At 36.1% G+C, this 22,585-nt stretch overlaps 2 protein-coding genes across 7 annotated transcripts in view; one reads left to right on the top strand and one right to left on the bottom strand.

Moving 5' to 3' along the window:
- Positions 1 to 2,312: 2,312 nt before the first annotated feature.
- Positions 2,313 to 12,558, bottom strand: lztfl1 (leucine zipper transcription factor like 1). Its single transcript, XM_015395800.1, has 10 exons — positions 12,300 to 12,558; positions 11,887 to 12,011; positions 7,913 to 8,107; positions 6,337 to 6,394; positions 6,000 to 6,071; positions 4,650 to 4,715; positions 4,490 to 4,567; positions 4,062 to 4,238; positions 2,823 to 2,926; positions 2,313 to 2,690 (listed from the first exon to the last, which is right to left on the bottom strand). Exons 1-10 carry the CDS (start codon positions 12,300 to 12,302, stop codon positions 2,672 to 2,674), a joined length of 897 nt encoding a protein of 298 aa, XP_015251286.1. The 5' UTR covers positions 12,303 to 12,558; the 3' UTR covers positions 2,313 to 2,671.
- Positions 12,559 to 18,179: 5,621 nt separating this feature from the next.
- Positions 18,180 to 22,585, top strand: part of dnajc13 (DnaJ heat shock protein family (Hsp40) member C13) — a 47,763-nt gene continuing 43,357 nt past the window's right edge. For all 6 annotated transcript variants that reach the window (XR_001481872.1, XR_001481873.1, XR_001481874.1 and 3 more), the window contains exons 1-2: positions 18,180 to 18,332; positions 20,904 to 20,984. Coding sequence is in view for 1 of the 6 variants with exons in the window: in XM_015395820.1 (XP_015251306.1) it covers positions 20,917 to 20,984 (68 nt within the window). In the remaining 5 variants the exon portion in view is untranslated. The remainder of the gene's footprint in view (positions 18,333 to 20,903; positions 20,985 to 22,585) is intronic.

A 22,585-nucleotide genomic window follows, 5' to 3' on the forward strand; every position in this document is an offset into this window, starting at 1 on the left:
TGCATTCTTGAATTTGATCAGTCAAAGAGTGGAGGAAGTATTTTCACCCTTTAAAAGTTGCTTTATATCTAAATAGAGCTGATGAGTCGTGACAATAGGGCTGCAAAACTGAACAGTGGGTAGCACTGCTGCCTCACAGCAAGAAGGTTCTGGGTTTGATTCCTGGCCTGGGGTCTTTCTGCATGGAGTTTGCATGTTCTTCTTGTCCATGCATGGGCTCTCTCTGGGTACTCTGGCTTCCTCCCACAGTCCAAAAACGTGTCCGTCAGGTTAATTAGCTTCTCTCAATTCTCCTTAAGTGAATGGTTGTTTGTCTCTGTGCTGCCATGTGATGGACTGGTGACCTGTCCAGGGTGTACCCCACCTCTCCCCCATTGACGGCTGGAGATCAGATGAATGTGCCCCACTCACAAACCCAGCAGCAATGTGATGGAAATGAATATGTGACAGTAAACATCATGTGCTCTGTTCTTGCTTTAATGTGAAGTAACTTGTTGGTTGCAGCAGGAAGATCTACAATAGAAAATATCAACTTAATGTTTGAAATCAATCAAAATGGTAGTCATGATGCAATTAAACTATGTTTGCATGCTCTATATATTTGCACTTTGGCGCCCCCTTGTTGCGTCCTACAGTTTTTTTAACCCATGGTGTTAACAGCACATTTATGAGTCCTCATACTTTGAGTAGGAGCATTTTTAAAGTGTTTAAAATAAAGAAATAACCTTGATTTAAAGTAAAAAAACACCTGTTTGGCCACACTTTTTATTATCTGGTTACATTTTTATAATCCAGTTAAATGCACACTCTACAGGAGCATTTGAAATAACGAAAATCATTTATGTACAGCAATACAAAAAAATATGCAAGGATTCAATGCAAGAAATATTTTAGACCCTCTAAATCTAGATGTAAGAGCAGAAAGGAAACACACTGCAGTTACATATGAAAACTATTGAAATACTCTCAGGTGTTTGTAAAAGTCCGAGCACCCCAAAATGATCATGAAGCATCACCTTCTATAAAGTGGTAAAATATATAATAAGGTGGTGGGGAGTATACTTGGACTTTAAGGTGCCGCTAAAGTTAAGAATGATGAGCAGAATATTAGGTCATACTTAGCAGGTCCCATGGAATCTATGCAGTGCCTTGTAGATGTATTTATACTCCTTGAGCTTTAATACTTTTTATGTAGACAGAACCACACAAAGTGTTGCATAATTAAATAAATGCTCTGTTAAGTATAGTTAGAATTTAAATTTTGCCAACGTTACTATGATGCTCCTGACAAAATAAAGTAAAAGTAATTGAATCAAGAAATCACCTAGTTAGTAAATAGCATTCACCTGCCTGTAATATTAACTCAGTATAAAGGTCTCAGTGGTTTCATGAAAAACATTAGTGAACAAAAAGCATCATGAAGACTGAAAGACAGAACAGATGGGTCAGGATTGGTTATAAATGATACCAAAGGGTTTTAAATATCTACCAGAGCATGTGTCAGTCCACTATTTAGAACTATAAATAGTATGCAATGTCAGAAAACCTGGTAGGGTATGGGAGTTCACCTAAACCGACAGGGTAGAGATGGATGGAAATAATTAGAAAAGCAGTTAGTGCCATGGTAACTGTTAAAAAATTGTAGTGATCCCTAGCTAATGTGGGAGCTAGGAGTCTTTGTTCAAAAGTAGAAGTCTTAGAATACATAGATCAGGGCAGCAAAGTGGTGCAAAGAAACATGTGGAAGAGGGTGGTTGTGGCATACCAGACTGAAAATGAAGGCCAAAATTTGATCTTTTGCCTTCATTAAAAACAAACAAACAAACAAAAAACTGTGTTGAATATAATAGGAGTGGGCTGTACATTAATATGAAAACACCTTTCCCCTGCTGAAACACAGTGGTGGCAGGATCATGCTGCTGATATGCCTTTACAAGAAAAATAGGTGGAGCTAAATATAGGGGAAAAGAACCTTTTAGAGGAGAAGGATTGGTCTTTCTGTGATTTTCTTTTGTTAGAGATCTAGGTGTTTTCCTAAATATAGAAAGAAATAAAAAAGAAAAATATATTCAGCTGACAGAATAGTACAAAACGCTAAAATCCAATACAGAAGCGCTGGCAAGAAAGACGTGAAAACCAAAATCCAGAGATATTCTCCAACCAGTATAACTGCACTTTACTAATTTTGCAAAGACAATCCAACAAAGTTCTATAGAAACCTGCTACTACATACCTCACAGTGAAAAAGACTTAAAAAAAAATGTGTTGTTATATCCCATTAAATTTCCAAATAAAAAAATTCACACAGGATTCAATATGAAAAATTCAAAGAGCTATGAATACATTTGCAAGGCACTGTAAGACTACAAAGCTTATTTTTGTCCAGTTCAGTAAAAGGCCCCTTCAAACAGGGAAATGTTGGAAATTGCATAGAGCACTAAGGGAAATCTACCAGCTACTGCAGAGGAGCTCAAAGTTTAGACATTGAAAGGGGGAAAAGTACACCAATGTCATCAGATCTTCTGTGTATTTAGTCAGGAGTTTCTCCAACTGATCGGTCAAGCTTTATAAAAGATAAAAGGATGGAGGATGGCAGATAAAAGCGAAACAAAACAGAAATAAAAACAACACTGAAACCAGGCAGGAGTCTTACTGAAGAATTAATGTGTACTCAGTCATCGGGCTCGTACCTGGAACAGAAACCAGAAAGCATGTGACACAAATAGAAACACGGTCGCTGAATGTTGTCCCTGAAACATCACAGTAACTGGGAAATATGTTATTTGGAAAAAAAAAAAAAAAAAGCTATTGAGAAAACTCACTTCTGCAGTCGTTTCCTTATTTCTTTGATTTGTTCATTCTTCTTAGTTAGAATCTCCTTCATGTTGCGATATGCCGCAGTTTGCTGGAACTTCTTCTCCAACTCCTAAACAAATAAACAAATATCCAAACATTAGAGGGAAGGAACGATGAAAGGCAGCAACGACGTCACATGTTAGCCACTAGGAAGGAATTTAACTTAGACAGAGTTTTAGGTATGATTCACAGTTAAGAGAGGTGCAGTAAAGACTAACCAATTTATTTTAGCTTCTGATCAGCTTTTCAAAGAAAAACTCCTAAAGTAAAAGGGAAAAACAAAAAACGACAATATAACCTCCTGAGATGAAATCAGGTGTCTGATCTTATGATGTGAATGATCATGGAAAATTCATGCTTCCTCAATGTTACTGCATAAAAGAGGAAGTCCGATTCCTCGAGCTCTAGCAAAAAACAAAATAAAGAGCTTCACAATTCTATTTAAAACTCAATTTTGTTGTGTTAAAAACTTTTTAATTGGAGCTTTAAGTGATAGACCAACACGAATTACTGCATAATTATGAGCTGAAAAGTAAAACATGGCTTTAAATGTTGTGGGGTGTGTCTATTCAGCTACTCTAAATGAATACTTTGGAGAACCTCCACTGAATCAGTTTGAATGAAGCTTGTGCTCATTTTTATTTAATGTAGTACCAGACATCAGTTTTCTAGCAATGCCAAAAACATCTGGACTTTTCTTTTTTTAATGTAGTCTCATTCCTTCACAGTTTTCAGCACATTTTTCCAGATCTGTCCTGGATTCAGTGCTATCCATCCCACAGCATGATGCTACTACTACCATGCTGTGGTCAGAAAATTGACATTTCTCTTATATGCCCGTCTTGTCAAAAGATTTTCCAACTTGACCTATTGACTTATCTGCAGCTCCTCCACCGCTATCATCACCCTCCTGGATGCTTCTCTGACTTACCTCTACATGCATTACCTTTCTGAAGAACAGAACAAAGCAGCTGAGGTCACATTGGTAGAAAAACAAACTAATAGAAGTGTGACAGTTATGTGTTATTTTTGTTTTTACTACTTTTAATGTCTCCTCGTTATATAATCATGTTTGCTAAGGTTCTCATCTTCAATGATTGTGAAATGTACATATAATCCTTGATACCTGATCCTTTCTAAGACATTTGTTTTCTTATTAATTCCTGTATTAATTCACCAGACGGAGAGCGGTCTTAAAGAGGTACCTTCTCTGCCAAGGACAGCTGCTCCTGCACTCGCAGAAGTTCATGCTTGGCGGTGATTAAATTCTCCTGCAGATCCTTCTTGGTTGCAGCATTGGCACTAAGCGACCTTTCATAATCCTCCTTCAGAGCTGCTACTGTATTCTCTAGGCTGCTGATCTCCTTTGTTTGAGCAGAAAGCTGAAACATTGAAGAAAACCAATTATAGTCCATACAGCCTGACAGGCCTTAACAGAACATTTTTTTTTAAATGACAAAAAGAGTTTCTGCAGGTTCATACATACCATGCAGGCCAAAGTAAGCACAAAATAGCAATCGGTAAAAAGCATGCAGACGACAAAAAATCCCAAATAAATATTTGTGAAAATAAAAAAAAGAAAATGGAAAGATTTGCTGAATGGTGATTTTTTTACATGGAAGTCAAACAGTACCTGTTGATCTCCTTGTGTCCTCTGGAGATCTTTCAGAGCTCTCTCTGCTTTCGTTTTCTCATCTAGTACACTCATGGCCTGGGTGTATTGATCACAAAAATAAATGAGCAACAATAAGCCTGTGTGGGGAGGGGATAGGTTTATAGGGACCGTTTCATACCTGTGATTCTAAAGTCCGCAGCCTGGATTTCAGTTTGTCGTTCTCCTCTTGTAATCTTGCTATCTCCTGAAAAAACAAAAAAAAAAAGGATCAATAACAGATTTTATTACTCTAGGCATTTTATTTAACTTTTCAACCAGTGGGTGAAAGCAATAAGATAGCTCTTCAGAAACTAACAGTTGCTCATTAGGGGAAGAAATGTCAGAATTTTCATGTCAGATTTAAAGACTGAAGCACTCTTCTTATCAGAATCAATAGTTGCTTCAAACTGGTTGGTTTCCTGGAACAGAACGTCCCTTAAACTGAGACTATTTTACTAATTGTAAAGCACATATTGTTGAGGAGCCCATGGTAGTGATGTATCAGCTGAGATGAACGTCTACGTCCAAATTCATCACATTGACTCTAAACCTGGAGCAACCAAAACTTTAAACTTAAAAAAAATTCTCATAAATCTTCCTTAAGCCAGACAGTGCTTTTTATTGTTAAACCTTTTTTTTAAACAAAGAAAGTCACTAATGAGATTAACAATCACTTTTCAAGTCCTGGCAAAAAATAAATGGATAAAAAACGTTACATGTAAAACATTATTTATAAATAGCATCCAAAAAGACCCCTTAAAATTTTTTTAAATATTATAAAATTGGATTAGTGGAACCTAAAATAACTATTCTGAAAAACCCAATCATGCTTTGTTGTGGGGCTCAGTAGGTAAAAGTCGCCAGGAATCCACATGATCAGCACTTTGCATGCCACCCAAATTGAAATGCAACTGTTTTGACATTTCTTCATGCAAATGGTGGACTTCTAGATTTCCTTTTGGTCCGAGTCAAGCTCTGGGATCCAAGGCTCGGCAATCCTGGTTATGTTTACTCATTAATGTGCTTCTAATGCTTCTTCTTCCTTGAATTTAGAAAAAGGATCCAATTGAACTAATTCAGGACATTGATCAGGAGGTCTTCTTGAAACCTTCCCTCTTGGCAGGAGATCACAGACAGAACCAGTGGGGATTTCTGGACCTGTTACCCCCTCCAACCAGAGACGACAGATAGATGGTCGTCACTTCTGGTTTGTTGAACAGACAAGACCGGCTAACTTTAGCCCAGGAAATGGCCTTGGCACTCAAACTTTTTAGAAGTTGATGAATACTTAAAAGCCAGCCATATTGCAGATTTTCAATAGGGGACGATTATCCAAGTATTAATGGGATGCGAGTACATTTAAGACTCTATGTTCAAGGGTGAGAGAAAATCACATTATTGAAATCATTGAAATCATGGAAGTTTGAAACAGTTTAAAAATTCCTCATCACATCTTTGTAAATTCACAGCCGATGGGGAATCGTTTTACCTTGTTGAGGAGCTCAGACACCCCACCTTCGTTCAGCGGTGCCAGCTTGGGTTTATGCGTTTCCTGGTTTGTCTAGAAGTGAATTTCAGATTTCACAGTCATGCAAAGAGCACACAGTTGCACTGCAGAGCTTATTTAATCTCTTTTAGACGTACTAACATAAAACCACAGGTGAACCTCGGTGACATGTGTCTTCTGAACCACACTTTTACAAATATAGGCCACAGTCTGACATTAAAAAGATCTTAAAGTGTGGGGGCAGGTACTCTATGTTTACTTTAATTTAGCCTCTGCCATGAATGGTGATGTCTGAAGAGGAAAAAAGCATCTTTCAAACCTTATTGGTAGTTTTAAAGTCAGTCTTCTCAAATTCAGCCACCTGCTCTAACAGCTCCCTAAAAGGGCGAGAGGTGAAAAAGACAATAGATGACTGATTAGTGAAAAAAAAAAAAAAAGGAGATTTAGTGGAAACACAAAATGTGAGATGCTTAAAGATGTAAACAGATTCTAGGTGCCTCCATAACTTTCTGAGCAGCCCTGACAGGACACTCAGTTCACAGCAGTTGTGTAACCTCCGTGTTGACATTCATCTGTGCGAAACTCTTACCATCTACTATTTGGGCGGTCGTGAATGGCAAAGGAAAAGTGAACTCCCTCACTCCCGATGGCAGTTTAGCACTTATGTTATAAGATACATGCTTGTGGTGAGCAGCACTACACTCAGAAGAGCTTATATGTGGTTTTTAAAAGCAGCTGAAGACACGTAGTATGTGACAAGGGGCGTTTTCCTTGCTTTAGACACCTATTCAGTCACGTACAAAGGTGCAGAACAAAAAAGGGTTTATGGGTTATTCTTCCACCCACCATGTGACTGTTACACTATAAACAAAGTACCTTCTTCAAAACATTGTGTTTTATAAGGTGATGGGTCATAAGGGCATAAGTTAAATAAAGTTCAGTCAATTTTTAAATGGCTTATATTCAGATCAAAATGGGTAGATGGATGAACAGCTTTGTCATGTGCAGGATTTAGGAAAGCATCTCTAAAAATGGTGGTTTATTAAAATATATGATCCACTGTCCTTCAAAGGGTTATAGATGGTGAAACTGTGAGCAGGCAGCATCAGCTGCAAGGGTCTGTTGAAGAATGGAAACTGTTTGACTTCAATATTATTTTTTCTTTATTATCACATACATGTGCCTCTAAATGAATCATCAAAATTTATTTATCCAATTCCATTTAGTAAAATATTAAAAATTACATTTTATTCATTGAAATAGAAGTCTCAGTCTGCTCTAAAAGTAAAAATTTAATAAAATTTGGATTCATAGTGGTCTTTGTTCTTTTTCTTAATTTTTAAGGGAACAAATGTTTTTCTTTTGAAATTAGACGAGAATTTGTTTAATTAGACCATTAACTATTTACTTTACTTGTATAACATACAATTCTTTCCTTAACCCCCAAAACATAACCTTTTATTTTTGTAAAATCGCCCAGAAGAAAAAGAAAAACAAAAAAAAAATACATTGCCTAAATTCCAGAGAAATGCTTCAGGTTGCACTAAGCAGGTGACAGTTTGTGGTTTTTAGCCCAACTAAATGGAAATCTAAATGGAAACTGAAGTAGTATAGTGGAAACCTGGGTTTCACGCAACTAGATCAGCAGAAGACAGCTGACCTTTTTACCCCAGTGAATGACATGTTGGAGATGTAAATCTGAAAAAGTCTAAAGAGGAAGTGCAAAGGTGGCACAGAACAAAGCAGCTGTTAAAATTTAAAGGACCTTTGCTTCAGGCAGTATTGTTACCATTTTGTCTATATGAGTGTATTCACGATACATCCACTAACGTTTTGGATTTAAAGAGCTTCAGTCTATATAACTGTCTGATTAATTAAAGATCCTAACAGCTCACCTGTTTTCGAGCTCTGAGATATCGCTCTGGAGTCGAAGGTAAAATTTCTCAGCCTGAGAGAAAAGCTGTCTGAGCAGCACCACATTAGTGTGGGCTGTGTTGATCAGCTCCATCTCTACTTCCCCACGGACCACCGCGTGCAAGCCGTCCAGCATCTCCTTCACCTCGTCCACGGTGAAGGTCTCCTCCACCAGCCTTCAGAGGGAAAATCAAATAACACTTTAGCCCCAACAGTTACTTAATACTACGAATGATAAAGATGTGTCAAAACCCTTGATATACTTATTTTTGCTCAAGTACAATTCCACCATTTTTCTTTCAAATACTATTGTACGTTTTAAAACTTTATGATGTCATCCTGGGATGAGAAACAGACCCACAACATCTCAAATCCTCCACTTCAATTAACAATAGGCAGGTGGTAATTTTCCACATATCCATTGTTAGTTTCATGCCACACCTATATGGGACGTTTTTTGCATATCAGGGTCAAAATCAGTCTCCTCAGACAGAGCAGATATGGAAGGACAAAAGCTGTTTTGTTTTGTTTTTTTCCTCCAGACATGCATTTCAAACTACTGGTTTAACTAGTTTGTTTTGGTTTTTCAGAACTTTTTTTTTATTTTTTACTTGTGTTATTGACATACAAAGATCGACATTCATCCATCATCTATAACTGTATATGCTTGCGGGGGGGCTGTTGCATATATCCAACAGTCATCAAACTATAGGATGGGTTCTCCTTGCACAGGTCCCCAGTCCATCAGAGATCAGTGCAGAGAGCCCCAGGACAGACAATCATACTCTCTCACACACAAACACACTCTAAACTCATGCTAAAGGGCAATCTAAAGTAAGCAAGTAACCTAAGAGGCATGTTTGGACTATAGGAGGACTGCACAGAGAAAAGCTTTCAAATTCCATTAGTTATGGGACCAACAACGTCGTTTCAAGAAAGTCATGTGACCAATACAGGAATTGTTTCTAACTGACTGAAACACTAAACTGTGTTTAAAAAATATCTGTCAACATTATGCATCTGCTAAAAAATGTCTCCTCTTTTGCAGTTTATCATTAAAATTATCAAGTTCTTTGGAGCAGCCTAAAAGGAATAGAAACGTTTCCGCCGTTGCATTTTTTTTTCTCAATTTGTCATACTTTTCCTCTCAGTTATCACTCAACTTATCTGATTTATAGTTAATTTCAAATTGACTCTTAATTTATTTACTATTTTTACTGTAGTTATTGTTTTAAAAATAGGATTTAAAGGATGTGGAGCAGGCACAGCGGTCAGTGCGCCCTGTCACGTACGGAGGCCTTAGTCCTTGACGTTACCGACCCGGGTTCGAATCCAACCTGTGGTCCTTTGCCGCATGTCTCTCCCCCTCTCTCATACCCCCTTTCCTGTCAACCTACTGTTGAAAAAATGAGCCACTAGTGCCGCAAAAACTCCAAAAAAAAAAAAAAAAGATTTAAAATCCTACTCAACAAGCATCCTCATTCACATTTCCCCCTAAATTTTGACGTTATGATGTATGGTTACATTATTTATTCGCTGCATCTAAAAAAAATAGCGAAGATATTTTCAATTTAAACATAGACATGAAATAATACAATATAACCTACTATAACTTAAATTATATCATTGCACTAGGTCATCTATAGTAATCAATTCAGTTTAGTCTGTCAAATAAGCTGCCTGTAGTGCCTTTAAAGGTCCAGCAGGTGTCAGTATTCTGTGAGACAGTATCAAAGCATTATCAATATAGTTTGGCAATGTGTCAAAACCTTTCAAGATGCCTCAAGCTATGAGCAAAATCTTCTTCTCTCTGCAAAACAGGAGCTAAAACTGTACAGTACATGCTTACATGTAGGTTGTGTTATTATCATTAGAAAGGCTAAAAGAAAGAATCCTGGATTAAACAAGTAAATAAATCTTAAAACGTAAAGCTCTCACTGGACCTATTTTATTCAAATTGTTAAGGGTTGTGATATTTGTGGCACCTTACTCACCTGACACATATCATATCATTTTTATGCAGCACTCCCTTTGAACTTTGTCACATTCTGTCACATTATAACCACAAACTGTAATGTGTTTTAATTAAATTGCATGTGAAAGGCCAACCAAAAGTGGCACATGATTGTGCAGAGGATGGAAAGTTTAAAAAAAAGGCCTGCAGCTTACCTTTGAGAAAACCTTATCACTGTGGTTACAACTGCAAATCCTTTGTAAAAATGTTTCTTCTAGCTTTGCTCTTCTCAATATTTTGATGTCTGCCAAATATTACCATAAGCATCCCGGCTTCCTGACATTTAAACAAAGGTGGATGGTGTGCTACATTTATATTTGGGTTATATTTGGGTATTATTTTTCAATTTTTATGTATTGTACTGAAAGGTTGTCAGTTCATCATCCCCAGCTGGTGTTCTTTGTTTCTAGGGTCTCAAAAGATGCTGATTGCTCACTAATTTTGGATAATACTCAAACTAGTCATTAAGTGAGATTAAAACTGTTATCTACATATGGATCTCATAATAGGGTGTGGCTTAAGATAAATTCAAGAGCGAGTCAAGTTTATGGAGAGATTTCTTGCGTTTTTAAAGCAGATCATATCACTACCACTTAAATACAGATACATACTTTTGGGTTATCAACAAATATGGATGAACTTAAAAGCTCCCGTTCATTAAATGAAGATGTAATTACTCATTCCTCCTTACGTTTCAATATATTGGAGAAAAACAAAGAACTCTGCGTGTACGCCAACACTGGCTAATTGCTTTCCACCACATGTATTCCCTTGATAGGGCTCGGGACCTCACACAAGGTCATGAGACACCAATTAGGAGGTTGTGCGGCTCTTCCGCTGTCATTGTGATGTGATCCCTTAAGGATACAGAGGGCCAAAATAGATGATTAAATAAATAAATTTATTATAAGATAATTCAAATATGTAATTTTTATATTATTTTGTTAATAGTTATACCATTAAATTAACAATTAAGTTATTAGATGTGACAATTAATATTCGAAAATAAATTTAAATATATCTAAATAATAGTTAAACATTATCAGATGAACGTATTCATTTGTTTTGTATGTATTAATTTATATATATAAATAAATATAAAGAGGGGCAATTATATGAATTTTAGGGGTGTTAGGATAATTATCTTTGAAGATTTGTGAGTTTATCACACCCTGGTATGGGCTGCCTGTTGCGCGTCAGAACTGATGTTTTAATCTAATTAGGGCAGTTCCTCTGTCTGCATATATAGTTATACTCTTCATTTTGTACGTGGCAAAGATTTGGAAATGGCATGAGAGCGGTTTCCTATTTTTATAAGGTGTCTAACCATCTGCTAATGTGTATGATGTAAAATATCATGATGTGGCCGACTGGGGATGTATAAAATTCCTTTTAAACCATTAATCGGGGCCACTTCCTGAGACATGAGCAGCTGCTATTCTGTAACCCTGAGCAATTTCTCTGATCTGAATAAGATTACAATTTCTATCAAAATCTCTTTTCATGACTCCTGGTTAAGTTTTCGAAGTGTTATTTAAAGAGTTTGTCCCGAGTGATCTCTTTTCAGGGAAAAGAACCAGAGAGATAGGGCATCAGGGTGCATACACAGAGCCTATCCTTAACAGGGGGTTTCAAGTCTGTTGCATTGTTATGCCCAGGCTGAGTGATTAGATGAGCTTTATTGATCTCACAGCGGAGAAGTGTTTGGGACCCAATGCTCTATCAAACCTCAGATATTTGGTCTGCCTCACAAAAGTTCAAAATAAAGTGTTTAATTGTAATATAGCAGGAATTGGCAAGTTTTAAGGCAGAAAATACTTTTGTATGTCGTAATTTGGTTTAGGTGTATGACTATAATTATGTAACTTCTCTGTGGTTGTGGATAAAAAAAAAACATTAAATGCAAAATCCACAATGACAGAGAAGTTCATGACCTTTTACCTGCTGTCTTTGAGTTCCTCAAAACATGAGTCAATAATCTTGAGCCTTAAGAGCCTCTGTGAGCGAGCAAACCGCATGTAGTTGATGATTTCATTCTGATGGTGTTCATTAAACCCAAAGTCAGCCTTTGTGGAGACAAGAAAACAGGGCGTTAGAAAAACAAAACATTGCATCAGAAAAAAAAAATGTGCATATGAATTAGACAGAGGTTGATGTAATGGTGACCCCAATTAGCTTATCAGCTAACTTGAAGAGGATTTTCTCCTGTCAATATGTCACAGGGCCTTTCCACATGAGCTGCATGCTAGCTATAGCTTTACAACTTGAGGAGCGTTTTGAAGGAAAACGACAATCATTCGGCATTTTTACGAGCAAACAGGTGGCTGGCAGCGCGGTTTAAATCTTATACTTACCATTATGGCTGTGTGGCAACGTTAACGTAACTAAGTTAGCTTGAGCTGATCCCAGAGGAAACGGAGCAAATTTCTTTGGTTTAGACAACACCCTCGAAAAGCATAAAAGCCGCTGTTGATATAAAGGGTTCAAAATGCAGTTAACTTCACTGTAAGTTTGTTTAACAGAACAAAATGAGCAAACGTCCCGCTTTCCCACAGATGCAAGATTATCCTGCAGATCGGCTAGCCTAGCTAACCAGCTAGTGTTTGCCTTGAGAATGCCTTGGTAACGGAATATAGCGTCATCACCTTGGTTACCAAAGGTGCGTTCGCGGACATCATGGGCAGGTGGTTTTCAAAATTGAAGAATCTTCATATTTCATGTTCAAACTTGATTTTGTTGGCGAAAAATTTGTCTTATTTAACAAGGAATTGAGATCAGTCGTTTCTAATTTCATTATATACCCTGCAAGAAAGAAACATGTACAGTAACCGTGTTGCCAATTTTCCTGCCTGTTCTGAAACCAGAGGTTTTCCCGAACTACTTATGGAGCACACACGGACAAAATAGTTTGGCACATTTATTTCTTACAAACTGAAGCATTTTTTGAAAAAAAACAAAAAACAAAAAAAAAAACCTTGAGTCTTAGGGAGTCTTCTAAAACTGGAAAATAGCTTCCGATACGTCAGTAAGATATGACCCGCATCAGCCTTGTCCAGCAGGCACTCTGCTTGAACGAATAGTTGCTTTAAAACTAGGTACATAAAGTCCAGCACACGCAATTAACAGGAAAAGGGATGGCATAGTAATTCGATTTTTCCGCCCACAGCTGTCATGTCAAATGTGAGTGATCCCTGAAGAATATGGAGGGCCAAATACATAATTAAATAAATAAATTTATCATAAAATAACAAGATTAACACTTTATATAATTTTCTAATTAATAAATAAATATAAATGGAGGCAATTATATGCATTTTTTAGGGGGTTTCAAGTCTGTCACATATATGAAGCGAAGACGCCTTATTTTCTATACATAATGTCTCCTCACATGTTGCCTGAATAGTTTTCTTTTTTAATATATATATATATATATATATATATATTTATTTATTTATTTGTTCGATATTCAGTTTACAACTATTACGTATTATTAAGTAAAGTTTTGCGTTCCCAATAATAGTACAAAACACAAACCCTTTGTGGCTCACATTTCTTATCCATAGGTAAAATGACACCCTCGTGCATTACATGTTTTAAAAGCTTAATGTATTCTATGTTTTCCTTATTTATCCATTTATATTGATTATGTTTATCCTGTTAAAGCATTTTTGATTAAAAAAGATATAAATGCGATTTGGACCCAATGTGTACTTTTTGTAAAAAAAAAAAATAAATAATGAAGAAAAGCTTATTCATCTTTTTTGGGATTGTAATTATGTATACCAAAATATTCTGGAGAGATATGTCAATTTTTTTTCATCAAAAAAATCTTAACATTACTTTAACAGATAAGGATGTGTTGTTTGAAATGGAGAAATGTGAACTTGTCAAAACAGAATTTTTATGTTAGAAAATGTTGTATCATTTTTTTTATTATTTATGGTAAATATTACATTCACACCTCCAAATATTTACAAAAAAAAACTAATTTCCAGATTTTATTATCTTCTATTAATATCTATATAGAATCCTTAACATTTAGTTCAAATGCGAAAGCCATGCAAATTATAACTGCCCTTAAAGAATTATAACCCTCGAGCATAGATTAGATTTGATTTTGACATTTTAAAATAATAGTTCTGTTCGGTAAAGCCTTTTGTTGTTGTATATGTTTGTAATTATTAATGTTCTACATTTTTCATGTATGTTTTTTTTTTTTTTTGCAATTAAAAAAAAGTTCCTTATTTATGCACTTTTATTTTAGCTCAATGTAACAAAAAACTGTGCATTTGAGATAGGAACAGCAGATGGCAGCAGTGGTGGTAGAAATAAAAAGGCAGTAGCAAAGTGTGTCCTGAAAATGTTAAATCCTATTACATTGGAGTAATAGTCCCATGACACTAATTGATTCTGTTCAGTTTGAGGCTCTGGTTATTTATGTTACAGGGCATTTATGATGTACAGTGACAAACAATGTAGCATATCAGTAACATAGCTAATCTGGGGATGGGAAATGTAATTATTTTATTGCTCAATTAAAATTAGAATAGTTGTTTCTTTGCTGCAGAAAGACAGTCGACTTTATGTGAATCAGAACTAGTTTTCACAGTGATTTTGTGGTAAAGTCTTCTCATCCTACTAGAGCCTCCAGAGGTTTGCTCTCCAGCATGTTAAGGAGAGATTCAAATGGGAAATGAAGAACGAAACTTTTCTTTTCCTCATGTCTCTCTTGCTGTAATTGAATTAGGCTAACAGGCAACGCATGGTTTGTCGCCCTAGCAGCCTTATAACATGACCACTCTGAGCTGTTCTACTCAAGTTTTAGTGCAACACATCAGTCATTACGAACGGCTAAGATGTTTCCCCTTTACCTTCAGTCACGGTGAGTTGCATATTTTTTAAAGAAAAGATTAAAACCGTTATTTTTTCTATACTCTTATAATCTTTTTTGTTGTTACATTTCAGTGCTTCTGTAGGCCTACTTCTCAGATTATTGTATGGTGATTGTCTCTCCTAGTAATGATATCATGACACCAGTAAGACAAAGATATCCATACGAAAACTGTAAGATAGTAATTTTATAATACAATACAAAAGTCAGACAAGTTATATATTAACAGGTATGGTAAGTTAAAAATGTAATGTGAGTGGTGCAGCTTTTAAAGAATAAGGAACTATTATAAATGCTAGAAAGCTTAAGAACTAAGTCACAAAAAAATTAAATATTTTAATTATAACTTCTTTTATATGAAGTTTTTTAATATATAAACTCAATAAAACACACTTGACAATGAGTTTCACTCTACATTTGGATGAATATATGTTATGGTAATGTTGATGTTATAACAGATTGTATTTTAAAGCTTAAAGTTGTTTTTATCTATGCAAAGGCAGCATCTAATGCGTTAATGTCTTTCTATCACTAGATGGCAGAATATTTTACTTAATTTGAAATATAATCCTCACAAAAGTGGCTAATTTTTTTTTAAACTCTTTACTGAAGTTCATTTGTTCATTCTTTTAACTATATAAGTATTTTTAATGAGGTTGCTCCAACCAAAACAAAGTAATTGCTGTTAAAAAGACTAGTTTTTAATTGTTGGTTTTCACCAAAAACTGATCTTTAATAAATCCTGCTACTAATACTAATACTGCTACTCAGCAGCTTTCCTTAGTGTCCTTATGGATTAACAATACGGACTGAGACTTTCTGATACAGCAAATAAGTGATTGTAAAAATCAAAATTATTTTGGTGCCTCAAGCAAACATGACTTAATCAGGGAGTTGCTGCTTTGCAGCAAGGAAGTCTTGGATTAAAATTACAACCTGGACTCTTTCTGCATGGCTGGATTCTGCCCTGCTTCTCATGCAATTCAAACATGATGACATGTGAGGTTTCTCTCTCTGAAGAGTCCTTTGATGAGAGTGAGTGCATCCGGCATGCATGGTTTTCCGTCTGTGATGTACAGTGGGAACAGAAAGTATTCAGACCCTTTTAAATTTTTACTCTTTCTTTCATTGCAGCCATTTGCTAAAATAAAAGAATATAATTTTATTTCTCATTAATGTACACTCAGCACCCCATCTTGACAGAAAAAAAACAGAAAAGTAGAAATTTCTGCAAATTTCTCAAAAAAGAAAACCTAAAAATAAAGATCTTTGCTGGGGGTACGAAGTCTCTTTTCACAAAGATATCTTGACATTGAAAAAAGGAAGCAAACAATATATATTTTTTTACCCTGCCTTTGCTTTTGATCAGACAGTCAATCTGACCGGATATGCCTAAAAGCCTCTAAGTCATAGTAAACGGTTCACATGGAAGGTCATTAGCAGCAACTTGCCTCTTGGCTTGGTCCCCAGAGTGTCCATAGGCTTTTAAGTAATTATCACACTAATGCAAATGTAAGGGTATTCACCTCCTCATGAAATGTCTTCTGCTTAAACCACCATGACATTTTTACCAGAGTTTATTAAAATGGTCACAATTCACTGTCGTCTTGGCTTTAGACTAGCTGTAAGCTAGATTTTAACCTTAGCCATGAAGAGAAGCGAATCTGCTTTTTTTTTTTTAAAGAGAGATTTATTTATTGGAATTTAATCACTATTCCTAACCGGAAAACCCCACTGAAAAATATTAGTAACTTTCTCATTAACAGCTGCACCTCAATGTTTCAGTGGTGATTATGTTTCATTTTCTACCAAAAGGGAAAACAAACTTAAGAAACTGACAACACCATGTTGCTCTGTGTAATTACTGTTACTTAAAGGGGTTTTATTATGTATAACTAAAAGGATTTATCAAGTTTCTTTAAAAAAAATTAATAAATTTTACTGTTTTGTTGATACATGGGTTTGCAACCTAAAGCTGCCTGGCATCAGCAGGAAGCACAAACCACTGGAAGAGTGACACCTGTGTTCACTGCTATTTATATTAATGGTGATGATTCTGTTTGCAAAGGAAATAAAAAAAAACAAAGATATCTTTCTAATAGACATTTGACCTCTTTCATAAAATGAAACATTTTACTGTAGGAGTTTTCACTTTCAAAATTAGCAGAAATCACCATTTCCTTTGTTACGTAAAATGAAGGAAGTCTCTGCCACATTGTTCACACTAAGGTTTGATTGGTGCAGTACTGTAAGTAGATTTTGTCATTGAAAGAAGTAGAACTGAAACATACCTCCTATAAGATGTCTGATTTCTGGAAAAGACTTTGTGTTTGATGACATAAAGACATGAGAATATTAAGGGATTAAGTTGGGACAAAAAAATGGAGAAGGAATGTGTCTTAAATCCTAAGATCCCCGAGCAGTGTATTCATTCATATTATTTTTTATTTTTATTTTTTTTATAGAACTGAAACACCCCAATAATACAGTAATCAGTTTTTTTTTTTATTGAGAATCATAGCACACAATTTGGTTACTTCCGTTTTTTTTTTTTTTTTTTTTTTTTTTTTTTTTTTTTTTTTTTTTTTTTTTTACCATACATGTATACTTTTCTGGAGCCCAAAACCTCAGGTTTAGGACTCTCTTAGTGAAGAACATTGTTGTTTACATTTCAAAAATAAGGGACCTAGCACATAATAAGGTACTGCAAACGAAACAATAGTTTAAGATAAAATATTGTTTATATGAACTTATAAGACATTTTTAGAATATAATTGCTTATCTTGCCCCTTAAAATAACAGTTTAGGGGGATATACTTAGACTTAGAGACTTAGACAGATTTATTTTGTGATTTTGTATACACAAATGTAAACAAAAACAAATTTTGTTAAGAACAGCTCTCTTGACAATTCCATATTTTTTTTAAGTGCAGCCTTGAAAACAGTAAAAAAAACAAAACATAAAAATAGTAATACAAACACATGAGTGTATATTTATAGTTTCTGTTTTTTTTAAGCTAATAAAGATAATAAAGATAAAGCTATTTGTACAAATGAAAGATACTGGCGTTATTTATACCTGATAACTTATTACAGCTAAATCTTTTAGCGCTCATCTTCAAACTTTCTAAAACCATTTAAGCAGTCTGTTTTGACAGCTGCGACAAAAACTGTTCCCAGATCGGCTTTAGTGGTATCCCTCCATTCAAACATTACAGGAAGAACCAAAGGAAACTGATCTAAGGTTAGCCTAACGCTTCCGCGAACGCCAATCAGCTGACAGCCGCATGACAGGGCAGGCCTCGCGCATGCGCAGACTAGCGACTTTTGGTCTCAGGAATATGGCAGCGTCCTGAGTTGTTGGGGGGGAACAGCGGAACTGAGAAGGTACCTGTCTGCAGCATCAGAGGGGGAAAACAGAGGAGCACTGGCCACGCTCAGAAGAGGGAGGGGGGCTGAGGGACTGCTACAATTAAGCCCCATTACCATTTAACAGGTAAACGCTACCGTTAGCACGTGCCACATCGCGTTTGCTTGGTTTAGCTTCAGCGCTTAGATCTATTTGATGAGCTAGTTAGCCGCTAACTTGTAGCTAACCCCATCGTAGCCTGCAAAAGCCTCTACCTCGTTTATACGACTGGAAAACAAACGCTTATTTAAATGTCTTTTGAGTGTCGTTATTGTCCACTTTAGATGAAGCGTAGTGTCAACATCAGAAAGCTAATGTGTTTGTTTTTAGTCTGGTAGTTTATCGTGGAGGCCTGCTGAAATAAGGCAAAAAAAAAAAAAAATAGCTAGCTTCATGAGAGACAGGTAAAGTTAAATCTGTCTGTCATGGACTTACGGACACAGGGGCTTAAACAAATGGCATTAAGACTGTTAGCGCTATTCGGACTTTGGTTTCTGCTATTTTAATAAACAAAAACTAAACAAAATAATATTTTTATCTTGAGTTTCGCTTGTTAGTCGCTCATGAATTCCTCACTGAGCCCCAAAAATGAAGTTCCTGGCCTGTAAGTTCCTGTGTTGGAAGAAAGCTTGCTTCATCTAATATGGTGGGGGGTGTTGCAACCTTTCTTAAGAAGAAACTTAAAACAAATACACCATGCAGATTTGTTTTTTAAAATGTTTAACTTCATATATGCCATTCCAAATGTCCAGATCAAGTGTTAAAAATCTAATTGAACATATAATCCTGGTGTCATGAGTTTAACATAGTATTAAATGGACATTAAAAGCAGTAAGTGTCAATAAACTGAGGTAATGGCACATGACAGACTGAACCTTGCCCTCACATTGATGCTAAAGTAGTTGTCCAATCTTTTTCTCTAAACTTGATCCCTGTCTACACAACCAAACAGTGGTATAAACACTATTTTAAAGAAAAATGAGATCTTAAAATTTGTGTGACACAAAATCTGTAGACCTTTGCTTAGCTTTTGCAAATCATGTCTACTGTCTCAGGTTTGTTGCAGCCATTCTGTTTGGTTCTAAGTGTTGATTAATACAATAATTTCTTCCTTTGTGTTTAATGTGTTGTTTTGTAGGATCAAATATTAAGTATACTTTAACCCAGAGCTAGAGTTTTTAGGAGACTTGAGTTGTTTTCCAGCTGATGTACTATTAACACATTACCTGCATTTTGTGCTTTCATGGTATGCTTCAGAAGGTTTTAATGCACTTCAATCAAAAACTATATTTAACTGCTAACTAACCCTAACTGCAAACAAAAACATTTAAGTTTGATATGATCAGCAGCCATATTGGGTTTTTAGGCATTTCTTTTGGTGAGAAATTAATTTTTGTAGGAAGAATTTCCATTTAAGAGAGTTTTCTTATCTTCTTATTTTAAACTTAGAAATAAAATGCATCAGTATATTGCATTACTTTAACAAATTATGTTAAATCTGGTATCTACTGAGACGGTGCATGTCCTAAACATTTCAAAACAAATGCTCTACAGCATTTACAGTCTGATTTACAATCTTCTTGATGCAGTAGAGTTATTAGATGTAGATGTATTTGTTTTCCAGCTGTTGTCTTTCTTTTCATTCTATTTCTTTTTATGCAAATAGCCTGAGAATTACACTGAATGAGTGGGAAGGGCAATCACATGATCCAGTCTTGATAACTAGCTACACACACCCCAGCAAATTTATGGCAGTCATATGCTGCTATAACTTTTCCAGGTTTAATGATAAAATCTCCTGTTGTGCATACTGTCCACCCCTTGCTTTGCATCTAATTATGTAGGCAGTTCTATGAACCCGCATTTGTATAAATCTCAATGTCGTTTCCATAACAAAGATAATACCTGAATGCTTTTTTTATTAGTTCAATTGCAAGAAATGAAACTCCAGTGATCCCATGAAGTCAATAATGCAACTTAATTTGCACACTGGAATGAGAAGGAAGGAAAAACTGTAGTTGGATATTTCCAGGATCCTGACTGAGTGCTGACACAGGTTCCCCTTGTCACAGTGCAGCTAACTGCAGCACATTACTGTACTCAGAGTAAAAAAGCAGCCATTTCCTCCTTTTGCTCAACTATATTCTGTGCTCTTAGAATGGTTAACCTTCCACATGTTCCAGTCTGCTCCAAGCTCTACTTAATAGGGTAGCTACTAGATGGTTCACAAAAAGTTAAACGTGTGGATTAACATCTTTCTATTTTAAAATGATTGACCATCGATCAATCTAGTTCACTGTTTTACAGTTAGTTAGAGCCCAACGTTGACAAATATAAGCAATCTGACTCGATGCTTTTGGTTTTTAACTGTAGAATCAGATGGCCATGATGGGACGGCTCCCTCTCTGTTCGTTAATAACTGTTTACAGTGTTTTTGTCTTTGATTTGAGACTCTCCCTCTGAACCAAAAAATGTTGGATGACCGTGTGAAGCGTGTGGCACAGTTTGTTGGAATGTTACTGCTAAATAAGTTTGAGGCACTAATGACTTGTAAAGATTGCACAGGAGTGATTAGAAATGATTTACTGCACCCCAACAGACAAGGCTCCTATTAAAAACTGTTTGTTTTTGTTTTTTTTATGACCCCTTTTGTTTTAGGTCTTGGGAAAAGATGAATATCCTGAAGGACAACAAAGATCTGGCCTGTTTCTACACCACCAAACACTCCTGGAGAGGAAAGTAAGTACAACAATATAAGTGAATACTGAAAATGAACCAAAATCTCAGCTCTGACTTGTGCGGGTAGGAAGACTCCTGAAACCCTGACTCAGTACTTCTATTGTTTATATGTTGTTTTCTTTTAGGATAAGAGTTCTCCAGAGCTCACTGTGCAGCCACGTGTTTGATCTATTTTTTTTACGTTTGGGTGATGCATATCAGATAGCAGTGCACAGACAGCAAAAGTCCTCCTTTACAAGACCCCAATCTATTTACATTAAGTCATTCTATTTAATGTAAATTATAAACGCATACTCTTTCCCTAAAATTATAGCTGGAATACTTTACTTTGTATTCTGTTAAAAAGTGTTTAAATCCCAGGTGGTAAACCATTGTTTACATTAGTGTTATGAAACAAGTAAAGTTGTATTTACTCTATATCTGGGGAAAACAACCATTTCCTGTTCACAGGATATAGAACAGCATTTAGAACCTTGTAAATTTGGTTCATAGCTTTTAATATTTAGCTTTTCTGTCACCTCAAGCAATTTGTTTTATACTTGATGGACCAACACAGAGCAGTGGATGACTGTTAAGCTGAAGTAAAGGCACGCATGTTTTATTTTTTTGTAATGCAAACTTTATTGCCCTTGGGCTGCTCAGTGGCGCAGTGGTTAGCACTGCTGCCTTGCAGCAAGAAGGTTCTGGGTTCAATTCCTGGCCCAGGGTCTTTCTGCATGGAGTTTGCATGTTCTCCCTGGGCAGGCGTGGGTTCTCTCTGGGTACTCCGGCTTCCTCCCACGGTCCAAAAACATGACTGTTAGGTTAAATGGCTTCTCTAAATTTCTCCTTAGGTGTGGGTGTGTGTGTGAATGGTTGTTTGTCCTGTGTGTCTCTGTGTTGCCCTGCGATAGACTGGCGACCTGTCCAGGGTGTACCCCGCCTCATGCCCATTGACTGCTGGAGATAGGCACCAGCACCCCTCGCGACCCCAATTGGGACAAGCGTGTAAGATAATGGATGGATGGATGGCAAACTTTATTGAATGTTGTTTTATAGAAAACACAGCAAATATGTCAATATGCCACACCGACCTTTCAAAATCTACTTTACAGTTAGCCACTTAGTAAAAGCAGACCATGTATAATCATAGTGATGCATTTTACATAGGAGACTTTCTCATAAGAGGCCACTTTAATCATAGTTGTCAGCCATTCATAAAAAGGAGGAGGCTTCTTTTTCTTCAAGTGTCTTAATATAATCTTTTTTGCTGCAGTCAGAGCCAGAATAAGCCATCTTTTGTCAAAAGGTGAGAAGTGTGATTCTGGGAGTTTTACAGTGGAGTCTAAAACTGCAAGATTGGCAGGCTGACCAGGCATTTAGACAGCGATCTACGAAATTAGATAATCTCCAAAATTGGTTGCGAGGCAGCTTATGCCTTTCAAAAATCTAATCAAATCTCAGGTAGTTTTTGGTTTTGGCATCCAACAGTCGGAAAACATAGCAAATTTCCATCTTATGCCACTGTGGCTAGGCATGCATGTTTAAAAGAAAAAAGGTTAATACAGATTTCAGTGCAGTTGCATCTGCAAATCATCTGGGCTTTGTCTCCTCCAGCGTTG

Source organism: Cyprinodon variegatus, unplaced genomic scaffold, assembly GCF_000732505.1.
Source record: "Cyprinodon variegatus isolate N-32 unplaced genomic scaffold, C_variegatus-1.0 Scaffold762, whole genome shotgun sequence".
Lineage (NCBI taxonomy): Eukaryota > Metazoa > Chordata > Actinopteri > Cyprinodontiformes > Cyprinodontidae > Cyprinodon > Cyprinodon variegatus.